Source organism: Malaclemys terrapin, chromosome 8 (genome assembly GCF_027887155.1).
Source record: "Malaclemys terrapin pileata isolate rMalTer1 chromosome 8, rMalTer1.hap1, whole genome shotgun sequence".
Classification (NCBI taxonomy): domain Eukaryota; kingdom Metazoa; phylum Chordata; order Testudines; family Emydidae; genus Malaclemys; species Malaclemys terrapin.
In genome coordinates, this window is record NC_071512.1 from 100,235,687 (window position 1) to 100,250,532 (window position 14,846).

The 14,846-nt window shown below is 40.1% G+C and overlaps 1 protein-coding gene across 2 annotated transcripts in view; it reads left to right on the forward strand.

The window, feature by feature from the left end:
- Positions 1–14,281, forward strand: part of RAB3B (RAB3B, member RAS oncogene family) — a 135,605-nt gene extending 121,324 nt beyond the window's left edge. For both annotated transcript variants that reach the window (XM_054037860.1, XM_054037862.1), the window contains 2 exons: positions 6,778–6,902; positions 13,875–14,281. In XM_054037860.1, the coding sequence (XP_053893835.1) occupies positions 6,778–6,902; positions 13,875–14,062 (313 nt within the window). In that variant the 3' untranslated portion in view covers positions 14,063–14,281. The remainder of the gene's footprint in view (positions 1–6,777; positions 6,903–13,874) is intronic.
- Positions 14,282–14,846: the final 565 nt, after the last annotated feature.

A 14,846-nucleotide genomic window follows, 5' to 3' on the forward strand; every position in this document is an offset into this window, starting at 1 on the left:
CTGTCACCTAAAATGGAGCACCCACAGGGACACTCCTTGAAGAAGAAGAAGAAGAAGAAGAAGAGGTGGTTATGTACCCTGTGCAGTAACAGCTTCTTAGAGGTGGGTGCTCCTCTACCCTTCCTCTTACCCTCTACTTTGGAGTTTTCACACTTGAGACTGCGGTAGAGACGGGACCCAGGAAGGACTGATCCGATGGCGCTATGTAACCGCCTGAGGCTGCATGAGACTGGGACAAGCACATGTGCGACCCAACCAGGCATTGCTACTACAAATCTCCGATGACAAGCGCAGGGGCGCAGATTCATCTAAAGTGGAGCACCTACAGGGACAACCATCTCGAAGAACCTCAGTTATTGCACAGGGTGAGTAACCTTCTCTTTGTGATCGCTCCTTATGTTGGTAGAGTATATCCAGCCCTTTCCTAAGAGATTCTCAGACCTCACTACAGGTTGCACTTGGATTCCCAAGAGACAGCAGTGTTTCATACTTTAGCTAAGAGGTTGTGGCCTGATCATGGAATTACCTCTGTTCCTACTGGTATTGAGGTGTGGTGACACCAGGCAATTTTCTACAACCATGCTGACATCTGCAAGGCTTCTGGCCAGCTCCATGTATTTATAGACATTTTTATTGAGCCTTTATTTTGCCAGCACTTAACTAGAACATTATTTAGAAATCTATGGGAATTAAAGAAGAGGGCACGTAACACTGAGGCCTGGTCTACACTAACCCCCCCAATTCGAACTAAGGTACGCAACTTCAGCTATGTGAATAACGTAGCTGAAGTCGACGTACCTTAGTTCGAACTTACCGCAGTCCAGACACGGCAGGCAGGCTCCCCCATCGACTCCGCGTACTCCTCGCGCCGAGCAGGATTACTGGAGTCGACGGGGAGCACTTCTGGGTTCAATTTATCGCGTCCAGACAAGACGCGATAAATCGAACCCAGAAGTTCGATTGCCTGCCGCTGAACCAGTGCGTAAGTATAGACAAGCCCTGAGAAACCAAAAAAGATTTGGCAGAAGGATTTCTGAATAACACATTACAAAGGAAAAAATTAAAATGTGTTAAGGGCTAAAACGTCTTCACAGACTGTTCTTACTGTGTCGTGTCCAGAAGTACATGAGTTACATCACAAATGGTACAGTGCTGTGTAAAGTCAATAGATGTACATTTTGAGCCTGAGCCTTTGAGGTGCTGAGTATAATTCCCTCTGAAATTAGACAAGTGCCAGACAATATTTAAAGGTCAAGAGTCAAATTCATCCTTCAGTTACACCATGTTATTACCCCATAAGTCACTGGAGGTGGTCCCAGGCATCTATTCCCTCCTCCAAGCGCCATGTTATTCTGCCTGGTTAGTGAAGTGTTGTGTCCAAACACAGTAAATAAACCATAGTGTAAATAAAACATTCTGTCTCAAATGCAGTGTGATATGATAGGTTGGCTGACACCTTAGCCATCGGGAATAAATCCAAAGCATTCAAGAACACTTCCTTTAAATCCAGTGGGAACCTTTCAAACTTATTTGAAAACAAAGCATTTTCACTTATTTTAGAAATGACATCTGGGTACAGGATTTCAACATTTTCTCTTGTATAAAAAGATTATCTGTAAGACGTTGACAGAATGCATACAGGTTGTTCACAGCTGTGATTTTTTTAATATGATTTTGAGTAAAGCTTGCTGTGTGTCCTTGAAAGAAGCATTTTTTTCTTAAGGCAAGAAGCTAAAAACATGTAAATTAGGTGGTGCACTTCCATCTGATTCAAGATAATTTGTTTCTGTGGAATCTAATGAATACATTTATGGATCATTAGGAGAAGAGTTTTAGGCCTTTGCAAGGAAAAATGTTACTAGTCAAAGGTAGAGCTCTGCATGGATACAAAATTTGTATCCGCATCCGATCTGCAATTCACAAAAATTGTCCTTGGATATCCACAATCCGCGGATATAAAGCGGATATCCGCGGATTTTCTGGGCTCTACTAACACCTCCACAGTAACCACCCACCAGTGATGCAGGGCTGTGCCAAGCCCCCATCTCCCAACCACCCCCCATTTCTCCCCAGAGACCTCCTGTCTCGCTGCCCGCTCCGCCTCCACCATATCTCCTTCCCTGTTCCAGGCGCGGAGGCTACAATTGTGGGCCCTTGTGTGCAGTGCCGCCCTCCCAGTGTGGGACTTGGACACCCCTATGCAGCCATGGCGGCTCTAACGCATGCAGACCCGGCCAGGAAAGACAGTGGCGACAGCTACTCTCCTCACAGCACCTGCCATTGCCACCCACTAGTTTAAAGTACAATTACACCTTTTTCAAAATGGTGCTTGGCTCACTGCGCAGGAGCACCTGGTTGTGCTACCTTCTGGGAAATGTATAGAATGTGTATTGAATCTCCAGGGTGTAGGTTCCAGGGGATGTGGAAGACCTTCTGCATGTATGTTCAAATTATCCAACAACAAAGAAGTGTCATCAGAGCAGAATCCTTCGTTTCTTCAGGTAGGTCTAAAATTGTTTTGAGAACTGAGCCTGGTCTATGCTACAGAGTTAGGTCGACACAAGGCAGCTGACATGTACCAACTATGTAAGTATGTGCACTAAAATTTACTTCCCGCCATCATAACTCGCCTGCTACACCAACTTAATAACTCCACCGGAGGCGTAGAGTCAATATCAATGTAGTTAGGTCGACATAGTGTCAGTGTAGACACTGTGTTGCTTACATCAACTGTTGCTGGCTTTCAGAAGCTGTCCCACAATGCCCCATAGTGAAAGCTGAATAGGTGCAAGCACTCCTGGTGAGAACGCGCACCACCGACACAAGGAGCAAAGTGTAGACAAACAATGAAATTACTGCGGTGGTTGAATGCCGACGTAAGTTAGGTCGACTTAATTTTGTAGTGTAGACGTGGCCTCACTCTATTCACAGGTGAACTCGTCAGACATTAACAAGAGATCCTGGCCACCACTTTGGGGGAGGGATACAGTCTGCACAATTCAGCAAGCATTCTATTTGCTAGCAGTTCCTGGAGATTACATTGTGCATCCTCTATCTCGGATACAGCAATTTTCCGAGAATGCTTCTGAAAAGGTTGTGGATCTTGTAATCGAATATTATAAGGTTTGAGAATATTGCCTATCTTCGTACTATCCGCGAGATGCAAGAACAAGGCACTCAGGAAATTCCAGTAAGTCTCTCCCAAGGCACTGCATCCATATATCACTGTCCCCTTTTGCTAGACCGTCAGCCTGGCCATCCTTTTAACTATTAATCATCCAATGAAAAAATAAGTTGCTGGTAGGAATCAGCTGTACAGACACAGAATACAAGAAAAAAGAATTAAAACAACCTGCAACATAATAAAAGAGGAAAAAATCATGTTAGTAAAGAACAAACGTAAATCAAACCCCAGGTGTTAATTTCACCTTACAGGCGAGGAAATGTGTCAGCCTCAAAATACATCATTCTGTATAATTTTTGCATTTTGAAAAATCAGCCTGAACTCAAGGAAGGGCCTTTGTTTAGACTAATTTCCTCATCTACAAATCAAATGTGCTGTTTATTTATTTAAGGCAATTTGCACAATAAAATGAACCCCTGCTTAACAGATACTCATGGAATAATGTAATTGACATTTCTGTGGGAGAGGAGAGCGGGCTGTTCACAATTAACTTAAATTATCAAGAGTGAATCAGCATTGGAGGTTCTTTGTGAATCAGAAGCTGAAGGAATCAAGCCCCATGTTATTAAAGGGAAAGCAATTTAAGTAAAATAAATAGAAATAAAAACTTGGGTAGAATCCTGGCTCTCTTTTGGCAAATGGATGAAAAAGTAATGTTGTTATGCTGGGATTGGGTGAAAGTTTGCTGAAGCTGTTGGGTGTACCGGATGCCCTTCATTCGTGACAAATGTTAGAAGTAATTAAGCTCCTTTATGGAAAAGACAGCTGAAATAATAAGAGCCACCACCCAAAACACAGGCCACTTACAAGGCCAGTTAGGAATCTGAGCTATGTGAGAGAGGGGTTTTACTGGGGTCTGAATGCAAACACAGGGGACTCAGTATTTTTTGTTGCAGCTGTGTGTGCGCGCATGTGCATGTTTAAGGGTACGTGTACTCTGCGAATAAAGTGTGTTCTTAAGTCAGGTTAGGTAACCTGTGTTAGCTAACTCAGGTTAACAACAGTAAAGACACAGTAGCACTAATGTAAGTTGAAAGCCAAATTGCCATGTCTTCCCTACTAGGTTAACATGAATTAGCTAATGTAGGTTACCTAAACTGACTTAAGAACGCAGTATAGATGTACCCAAAGAGAAGCAAGAGAAACACTACAATGTACACAGAAGGCAGCAAGGAAACCCCAGAGATAATCAGAGAAACACTTGTAGCGTGACCCTGAAAAAAGCTAGAGAGCATTTGGGAAGAGTGCTGGCTAAAAAGAGGCTTGAAACTGTGAACAAAGAAACCGTCTCCTGCTATTTGATTCCTCCTACGTTCAGGGACAAAGGATTTAGTGTACATTTTTTGTAAATAAACAGGATTGCATCAAAGAAATACCTGACTTCGCCTCAGTTTCTCTTCCTAATGGAAACAATCCACAAGATCTTGAATACTGGCTAACAACTCATGTCAAAAGGGGTAAAATTATTTTGGTTAGCCTGTATTCTGTGGGAGCTGCTGGATGCTCAGTTCTTTTGAAAATCACAACAATTCTTCAGGTATATATGAACTTAGAAACCTGACTTTAAGGACCTTCTCTCTCTCTCTCTCTCTCTCTCTCTCTCTTTAATTATTTTTTTTATTCTTGGGTTGTTTATATGTGCATGCCACAACCACATTCCCAAGCCCTACCTGGAATGCCCCTCTGCAGCTCAGTGGGTTGAGGGACTGCAGAGAGTGAATTTCATTGATTTGGGGAGCTAAAATGAGGACTCAGCATAACTTTCCTTTCCCCTAGATTTGTGTTTGGGGACGATATACACATTGTCTAAAGCCAAGATTTGATCCCTGAAATCTGACCACCATTAAACATAATCTTCCAACTCATAACTCTTAGTCTTGTTCCTACTCCTAAAATTTAGTTAGCTTACCATTGAGATTGCACAAGTGCATTTTCCATCAATGCACTCACTGAAAATCAAGGAAATTGACTACACCTCTACCTCGATATAATGCGACCCAATATAACATGAATTCTGATATAACACGGTAAAGCAGTGCTCCGGGGGGCAGGGCCACGCACTCTGGCGGATCAAAGCAAGTTCGATATAATGCTGTTTCACCTATAACGCGGTAAGATTTTTTGGCTCCCGAGGACAGCGTTATATTGAGGTAGAGGTGTAGTTAAGCTCATATTAGCATTCTCAGAAATTTCGGCACATGCCTTACTGTATAAACTTCATAAAACATAACACTCCTAGACGCCGCAGCTCCACAATAAACCCCATTCCAATTCCACCACATACCAAGCCAGAAAGCACTTTAGATGTTTTAAATGTAGATATTCAGTCTAAATTTATTCAATTACTACAGGTGGTCCCCCATGTACCACACTAAATAATTCCTCAGTCCTTGTAGTTAACCATCATCAGATACTTGCAGACTATCACGTCTGCTCATTGCTGCATTAGACATCCCTTAGTCAAGCTATACATATGAGCTAATCTTTCACTAAATCCCATTTCCCCCCAATTTGATACATTTGTTTTTTTACTTTTTTTTTATTTTTTACAGGTTTTTAGCCAGTATTTAGTCCACATGACAGCTTTCCTACTCTAGTCAAGATGATTCCGTTTTTCAGTATGAGTTCATGAAAAACCATTTCAAAAACTTTACTAAAATCCTAAATATTACATCTACTGCGTTCTCTTTTCTAATGAATTGTATAAAAATAAAATAATAGCAATCGCAAATTAAGCATCATTTATTTGTCCAGAGGCACTGAATTTGTGATTCAGTTCTGGGTTATTTTTGTCGTATCTTGTACCGTATCTTGTGCTTCATTCTGAATAGTAGTTTACATAGGGTGACCAGAAAGCAAATGTGAAAAATCGGACAGGGGATGCGGGGTAATAGGAGCCTATATAAGAAAAAGACTCAAAAACTGGGACTATCCCTATAAAATGGGGACATCTGGTTACCCTAAGTGTACATCTATTATATATTCTTCTCTTTAGGGGACAGAGCCTTAGTTGGTGTAAATGCAGGATAGCTCAGTGGTTTGAGCATTGGCCTACTAAACCCAGGGTTGTGAGCTCAATCCTTGAGGGAGCCATTTAGGGATCTGGGGCAAAAATCTGTCTGGCGATTGGTCCTGCTTTGAGCAGGGGGTTAGACTAGATGACCTCCTGAGGTCCCTTCCAACCCTGGTATTCTATGATTCTATGATCACTGACTGATTTATACAAGCAGAAGAGGCCATAGAAGTTGTTAATTTTCCTAAAATGTATAAAATTAAACTATTGAATTCAGCTTTTTGTTCTGTTCCCACAATGTTTAAAATATTTAAAAAATGTGACTGGGAAACTTTATTGGTACATTAACTTTGTATACAAAGTATTCGGATAATAAAATAGAATCTATCATAATTCATATACTTTAAAATGTTGCATTGCTGCCTTCTATATGTTTGGTAATTTACCTTTTAATCAACAGCTGCTCTACAGTTGGAATTGGGTTTAATGTTTATAAGTATTTATTTTCATTATAAATTAACATATAACATTCTTTGGCACTACTGACAATACATTATCTATTTTCTCTGTCCTGCTATAGGGCCACTCAGATCAAGACCTATTCCTGGGATAATGCACAAGTCATTGTGGTTGGAAACAAGTGTGACATGGAGGATGAAAGAATCATTCCTCTGGAAAAGGGTAAACATCTGGCTGATCAGTTAGGTATGTGTTAAAGCTTCCCTTCTTTTCTTTTTATAATGTGTTCCTTTTTACTTGTATATTAAAAAGTTCTTCCAACAGTACAATATCAGTGCTGCAAATAAGATAATGGTCTAGTTAAATATTATATACCACTCTGTTGAGTACTACAGTGTCATTTTCAGAATTTAAAGTTGCTTTTACACCCGATTTTTTTTAATTTTTTTTTTTTTTTTTTTTGCAATTTATCAGAGATTATAAATTGTTTTTTAGAGTGGAGCAAAAAAATCCAGTAGTTACTGTAACCCAAGAATTCCTTAATGCCATCTAGCAAGGGGGATACAGAAGTGTCCTGGTTCTGGTATGTACCTTAATGTTCACCAAAGAAGCTAATGTGAGGACTTAAATGAAAGCCAGGGTCACACTGGTCATTAATATCATAGTGAACTGTATGTACAGATACTATATAAGGAATTATGTGTTTATACGGTATACTGAAAATACGTTTTAAAGTCTGTATCAAGGCAGGGTTGCCAGACATGTTTTCTCACAGATAAGAAATGTTTATTCACCTGTTGAGAGATGTAAATTAAGCATTGCAAGCTAACACAATGGATATACATTTACATGCAAAGTCAATAGAGAGATGTGAAGTCAACAGGGAAGAACATTCAGGAAAACAAATAAGGTGGGGGGAGGGGAAACGGTTATACTGTGTCAAAATACAGACAATGAACTTTGGGGATAGAAGTAGAAGGCAAAAATGATGCCCTCCCCCACCCTCATCCTGCACCTAGGAAATAAACGTGCAATGTGTTTAGATTCATGAAAATGGGATCACAACCAGCCTTGGTTGCAGAGGACTTTTTTGGGGGGTGAGGTAAACTTCTTTAGACAGCTGGTAAGCCTGTTTAGTCTCTAGAAAGTGAATTATGATTTTGTTTTATACCTAACCTTTTGTGTCCATTATCCTTACTTGCTATCTCTTGAATCTTTGATGATAATTTTATCTTTGCTTTCGCTACAAGTATATCTAAGTGCTGTGATATTAAGTGAGGTTCTGATCCTGAGTTGAATCATACAAGCTGGTGTGTACACTGTTCCCTTGGGGACAGCAGACGTGGTATTTCTGTGGGTCTTCAGTGGATAAGGGGCTGGACACTACAGGAGGACGCTGCAAAGGGGCTCTGGGACTGGGATGCACCTATTGTTAACCTGCAAGGCAAAATGAAGGCACACATCATCCAGAGGAGAGTGCTTGACTGGCTAACTGGCTGGTGGTGTCAGGAAGCTGCCACCCAGCTAAGCACAAGCAAGTCTCCCTCATGCTGGAGGCAGAGGATAACAAGGTGATTCACCGTCCTGGGTACTCCGAGAACTATCACAGTTACTTAGGGTAGGTCTACACTACCCGGTAGTTCGGCGGCAAGCAAATCGAACTTCTGGGTTCGACTTATCGTGTCTTGTCTGGACGAGATAAGTTGAACCCGGAAGTGCTCGCCGTCGACTGCGGTACTCCAGCTCGGCGAGAAGAGTACCGCGGAGTCGACGGGGGAGCCTGCCTGCCGCGTCTGAACCGAGGTAAGTTCGAACTAAGGTACTTCGAACTTCAGCTACGTTATTCACGTAGCTGAAGTTGCGTACCTTAGTTCGAATTGGGGGGTTAGTGTAGACCTGCCCTTACTGTGCTTCCTGCCCATATATAGAAGTGACATCACCTGATTGCTAGAAGAAAGGGAGCAGTTTCTTCTGGAAGAAGCTGAGTTTGGAATAAAGATTTTAGAATGAACACCAGAATGTAGGATATGCATCCCAATTTCTCATCTATTTAGTATTGTTTCCTATATCTGTACTTAAGACAAAGAATGTAATATAGAAAGTTTCAGAGTAAATGCTACAAAGCATTATGGGTAAAATATACAAGAGGCAGCTATAGGAAGGCTCCAATTCTGCAAAGAGTAATGTGTGTGCTTAACTTGAAGCATGTGCGTAGTCCTACTGAATCCAGTGGAAGTACTTGCATGCTTAAAGTTAAGCATGTGTGCAAATCTTTGAAGAATCAGGTCTTGTGTGTGATGTTTTAACTACATCACCATAGTCTCGTTAGGATTTCTACTGATCTGATCAATCTTGTTAAAATTGACTTCAATTAATGCTGTTTCCCAGAGACCCTTGTAGAAGGGGTTACTGTAAATATTTGTTTAGGTTTGCAGGAAAGAGAAGGTTCTTTGGGCACTTATGGGAATTGTTATAACCCCAGTTTTATTAAAATCTCCTACTGTACTCAATTCTCAAATCTGTAGCGTTGGGTTCTATTATTAATTGGAGGGATAGTACTCTATTGTTAAAAGCAGGGAACTGGAGCCCAATTGTATGTCTAGCTTTATCACTGGTTCAATGTGTGACCTTGAGGAAGTTGTGGACAAACCTCAGTTTATGGGTATTATTTATAATTTGCCTAGCAGCCCCAGTCCTGGAGCAGGTGGCCAATTGCACTAGGCGCTCTACAAAGACAAAGCCCTACCTCAAACAACGTACAATATGCACTTATATGCACAAAGCTAAGCATGGCTATAATATCTCCAGGATAAGGGCCTTGGATTGTAAACTCTTTGGGAGAGGGACTGTATCTTAAATATGCTTGAACCGTGCCTAGCACAATCAAGATTGGAGCCTTCGGGTCCTACCATAATGCAAATAATAGCTGCCTTTTCCTGTAATTCTAATTACTTTTTAGTAGTGGTCTATTGTTAGAGCTTCTGAATTTCATATCGATAAAATACTCCCAATACAAAAAGAATGAAATTGGTATTTATCCAATAAACACCAGAAAAACTCTGGAAATAGTTACTTGCATCTAAGGGCTTGTCTACATAAGGCAGTAATATGCATGATAAGGGTGTGATTTCTAAAGCGCACTAATATGTTGCACGTTAATTGGTCCATGTAGACCCTGCTGGTGCTCACTAAAGGTTCCCTAGTGCACTTTAATGTAGAGCTGTATGAAACAGCCCTACATTAAAGCACACTAGGGAACATTACAAAGAGATTACTCATTACAGCATATACTAATATAATGAATAATATATTTACTATACTTTAACTCATTACAGTTTAATAAAAGAGAGAGCCCCGACATCCCCTGATTGTGGACATCTACATAAAACTCAAAAATTGCTAAAAATAAACACTGAAAAACAGAAGCCTTATTAAGTACAGTACTAATGAAATAAACAAATGCATGTTTAGTTTGCAAAAGAGATAATGGGTCCTCTTCTCACACACAAGCACCAAGTATGCACCTGAAAATATAAACATTTGCAAAACAGATACCTAGCTTGCATCCACAACTGCATGTTTTACATAGTTTGCATGGGTGCTTACATATTTTTCAAGAATAATTTAGCTTTCAGTGATTGAAAATTTGGACCCTAATGCCTAAACATATTACAACCAAATGTGAAGTTCTGTTTGAGCTACTATCCCATCTTCTATTTTTTTTTCTAAGATGTTCATCTGTTTTTTTCATTAGCAAAAAATTCCTGATATCTCGAGTCTAAATCCTTATGTCTGGAATATTTCAAAGGGCGTCTTGTCTGCATGCATACATACTGCACATGTTGTCTCCATAAGAACTGATTACATCAATACAAAACTACTTTAATTAAGAATTCACACTTGCACCTCTTGACCTATCCCTGACCTTGTCAAAGGCAGCAAGAAGAAATATATCCCCACTGGCAGAAGAAAGCAAAAGCTAATTATGTTTCTGGAGGCTCCTGGCACTTCCAGTCTGCTCAAGCCTCATAATGTATGAAACATTGTCTATTTTAAAATATTTCAGATTTTATCAGGCAGTTTTTCTAAGTGCTGATGTGGCATTATGTACAATGTTATCTGAAATTACTTTGTGAGGGGAAAGAAGTTTGATTAATTGGTTATTGCCTGCTTAAACTGTTAGCTTTCATATTAATGCCTTCATGTAAACGTTATGCTTATGCATGTTTCTCTAACCATTTATAGGAGCAATAAAATAATCTGAGATGATGTACTTGGTCAATGTCTGCTTGAGGTGAAGAGTCTGCATTGATTAACTTAATCAAGTTATCAATTGGAGGCTCATCTTGAATCCTTGGGACTACCTTTGACTTCAGCCATGAACAGGAATATTGATGGAGCAGGCCTTTAATATTTTTAGGACAATAATTATTGATCCTACAACACAAATGTATTAAGGTGTTAAGCTTTCATGCATCAGGACATGCCTGAAGTTAGGCCAAAAATTCCCTTGTGGGTGAGTCATGCCATAGTTGGTTACTTGAACCTTCCTCTGTACGCATCCATTCCTGACCACTGTCAAAAACTGAATACTGGTCCACATGTAATGGATCTGGTCCACTACAGCAGTGTCTATTTAGTAATAAGCAGAATTTTCATTAATATTTTCCCTCAACATCTGTGACGAAAACATTTAAATAGGTCTGGATGAAATATATCAAACTGCATACTCCTGGGCTTATTTCAACCCCAACCCAGGTGTGTATAATATGTATATACATATTCCCCCATCATAGAAGCACCAAGTGTTATTGTTATGCTTATAAGCACACAGGATCTTTTTCAGGGGAAAAGGCAATACGCCGCATTTATTGAAGATACAACAATTAGCATATGCATTCAATCACACACAGACACACTGTCCCGCCAGTCGATGTTATAGTTACCAGTCCAGAGTCTGGATCAATCTAGTGGCCTGCTAGGTTGATCACGGGTAGGTAGGAGACAGCTTCTGTTGGTCGTGACACGATGCTCCGGGGAAGTCTTGGCAGGACAAACCCAAAGTTTCATGGCAAGGCATCCTGTTTATATAGTGATTTTCCTTCATTGGGACCAATGAGTTTTGCATCGTCATGCTGTAATCAATTGTCTGATGAGTGCTTGTTTTCTTAAATTGTCCTCCTCATTCTTTATTTTGTTCTTTCATTAAGTCTCTCAGGGAGTTACTCCATGCTGGTATGATCACAGCTATCTTATCCCCATTGATAGATGCCTGTCTCATCTTTAGAGTCATCAATCTGCCCTCCTCTGACATCTCAATAGGGGCATGTTGCAATCTTCTGGCGCCCTTACATCTGTCCTCGGTTTCTCCCTAGAACATCTGGTTCGGTGATGACCTTCACACTTATCTCAACACATTCATTCCTCATTCCCACACAACACAGAATTGATTTACACAAAACATTTGAACAGGAACATCAAATTGCAATACAAGAGAAAACAATCATTGCATTCTTTTACTTATTTTAAAATACTAAACCTACAACAAAGTGGTGACCCTAAAAGGTCTGTTACCACCTTGAAATCAGCTCAGATATAGATTCTGGCTGATGCATCTTTACCAATGGCCCATTAGACCATTCCTTTCTGCTTTCAGAAAGGGTGGCTGGCAGAATATGGTCAAATCATACACCAATACGTTTAATACATGCTACATTATTATTCTTTATCCTTCATTGTAATTATACAAAATACAAACATAGAATCCTATTATTATACTATGAGGATTCTAGGCTGCAGGACAGTCCATGAAGATGGCTTAAAATTACCTTTGTCCCCTTTGTCTTTCCTGTTCTGTGCATTTCAGGAATCAGCCCCCCTGTGACTAAAAGTTAAACAAGCTGAGGTATCCTTGATGGCAGAAGTTTATTTATCTGGAGTCTCTTGTTTTTTGTTGACAGGTTATTATATTACTGTCACTAAGAACCAATTTTAAAAGTTGATCTCTTCAAATTGTCTAATGCAGGGGTTCTCAAACTTGGAGTTGGGACCCCTCAGGGGGTTGTGAGGTTATTACATGGGAGGGGGGGCGCGAGCTGTCAGCCTCCACTCCAAACCCCGCTTTGCCTCCAGCATTTATAATGGTGTTAAATATGTTAAAAAGTGTTTTTAATTTATAAGGGGGGTCGCACTCAGAGGCTTGCTATGTGAAAGGGGTCACCAGTACAAAAGTTTGAGAACTACCGGTATAATGATTCAAGTTGCATAGTTACAGCCAATGGCTTAGTGTCGGTATTGGTGCTGCTAGGTATTTTATCTTGTTAAAATTGAGGAACCTTTTCAAAAAAATGATTCTGAAGTGATAAGTGTGTTTAGAAACTTACTTGTTATTTAACAGATTGAAACAATGAGACTTGGAGTGACAAAACGAAGGCAAACTAGTCAGTTAAATGGGCTTTTCTTTTCCTTGGTTTAGTAATGGGACACGAGAGCTGATGTGCTACAAAAGCTCATGATACAAATCACCATGGATTGTAATTTATTGCCAAGCAGATTATTTATATGGTAGTTTGACTTCTTGCTGTAGACAATATAATAGTAGGAAGAACAGAAGTAATAACATAATTCTTGTAAATAATGATTAGTCTCCGAGACTTCTGGGAATGGGAAGATAAAGAATTGTAGGAGCTGACAGTGTTGGTTCAGTGCATTGATATTCTGCTCATGGCTGAGGCACTGGGCTGAAGTCTCACGCAAGAATTCAAATTCGTAATTAAGGAGGGCTAAGCTCCTCAATTTGATCTGAGTGGGCAGGAAGGTTGACCTGGGTGGTGTCATGGCTGACTGCTTCATGGGTGCAGGATACCAAAGGCATGCTAGAAAAAAAAAAAAGCAACCCTTGAATCATCAATAACTTCACATAATTCCAACCTTAATTGTTCTCTGATCAGAAGGGAGCAATGCTTTAGGGGCCTTCTCATCAGCACTGCTTAGAAAGCTCTTTGCCATGGTAGTATTAAGAGTTAGCCTCGCCCCTTAGATTCACTCAGCTGAGGCAGGACAGGCAGCTTCAATCTGCTTGGATGTCCTGTAATTCTGAAGTGTTTCTTGGCTACCAAATGAATACAAAATAAGTTGTTGGTGTTTTAAACAGACCATTACATTTGCTTCAAGCATTCTTTCTATAATCAGACTTATTTTTTTTTGCTTCCTTCACAGGTTTTGATTATTTTGATGCCAGTGCCAAAGAGAACATCAATGTGAGACAGGTCTTTGAGCGCCTAGTGGATATAATCTGTGACAAGATGTCGGAGAGTATAGAGTCTGACCCGTCCAGAGGCAGTTCTGGGAAGAACATGCGACTCACAGACAACCCACCGCCTTTGCAGCAGAACTGTTCCTGCTAGTGATTTTAATCTCTGTGAAATCTCTCTCTCCCCTTCCCTGAACACACTTTATCTTTTCACATGTGATGATGTATTATCATATCGTCTGAAGGCTGGAGTTTCTGTTATAGTGGAAATGGACGTGGTTGTTAAATGTCCTGGAAGTTTAATGTTAAATATATCTAATACACCTAATATTGTAAAACAAACAAAAAACCTAAATAAATATTGTTAATAGTTTTCAGAGTAGCAGCCGTGTTAGTCTGTATCTGCAAAAAGAAGAACAGGAGTACTTGTGGCACCTTAGAGACTAACAAATTTATTAGAGCATAAGCTTTCGTGGACTACAGCCCACTTCTTCAGATGCATTTATGCATCCGAATGCATCCGAAGAAGTGGGCTGTAGTCCACGAAAGCTTATGCTCTAATAAATTTGTTAGTCTCTAAGGTGCCACAAGTACTCCTGTTCTTCTTTTTATTGTTAATAGTGTTAATGGGTGAATTACATTGAAGTGTAAGAATTTTATAATATTATAAATGTATTTTTAGATTATTCCCATAGAGAATGTTGCTTTGTTATAGACCCTTTTGCTGGGGAGAGAGCTCTGTACCAACACGCAGCTCAACAACTGATAAAGAGCACTGAACATAAAAAAGATCAGAAAGGAAAAGATTTTGAAAAAGAAAAGAAGAAACCCAGACTCCCCTCACAAAATAGGAAAGTAAATCCTGTCTTTATATTCAAAAAACCTGGAACATCTCAAGACTTCAGGTAGGAGATGACCATGCTCCTTGATGTAAAACT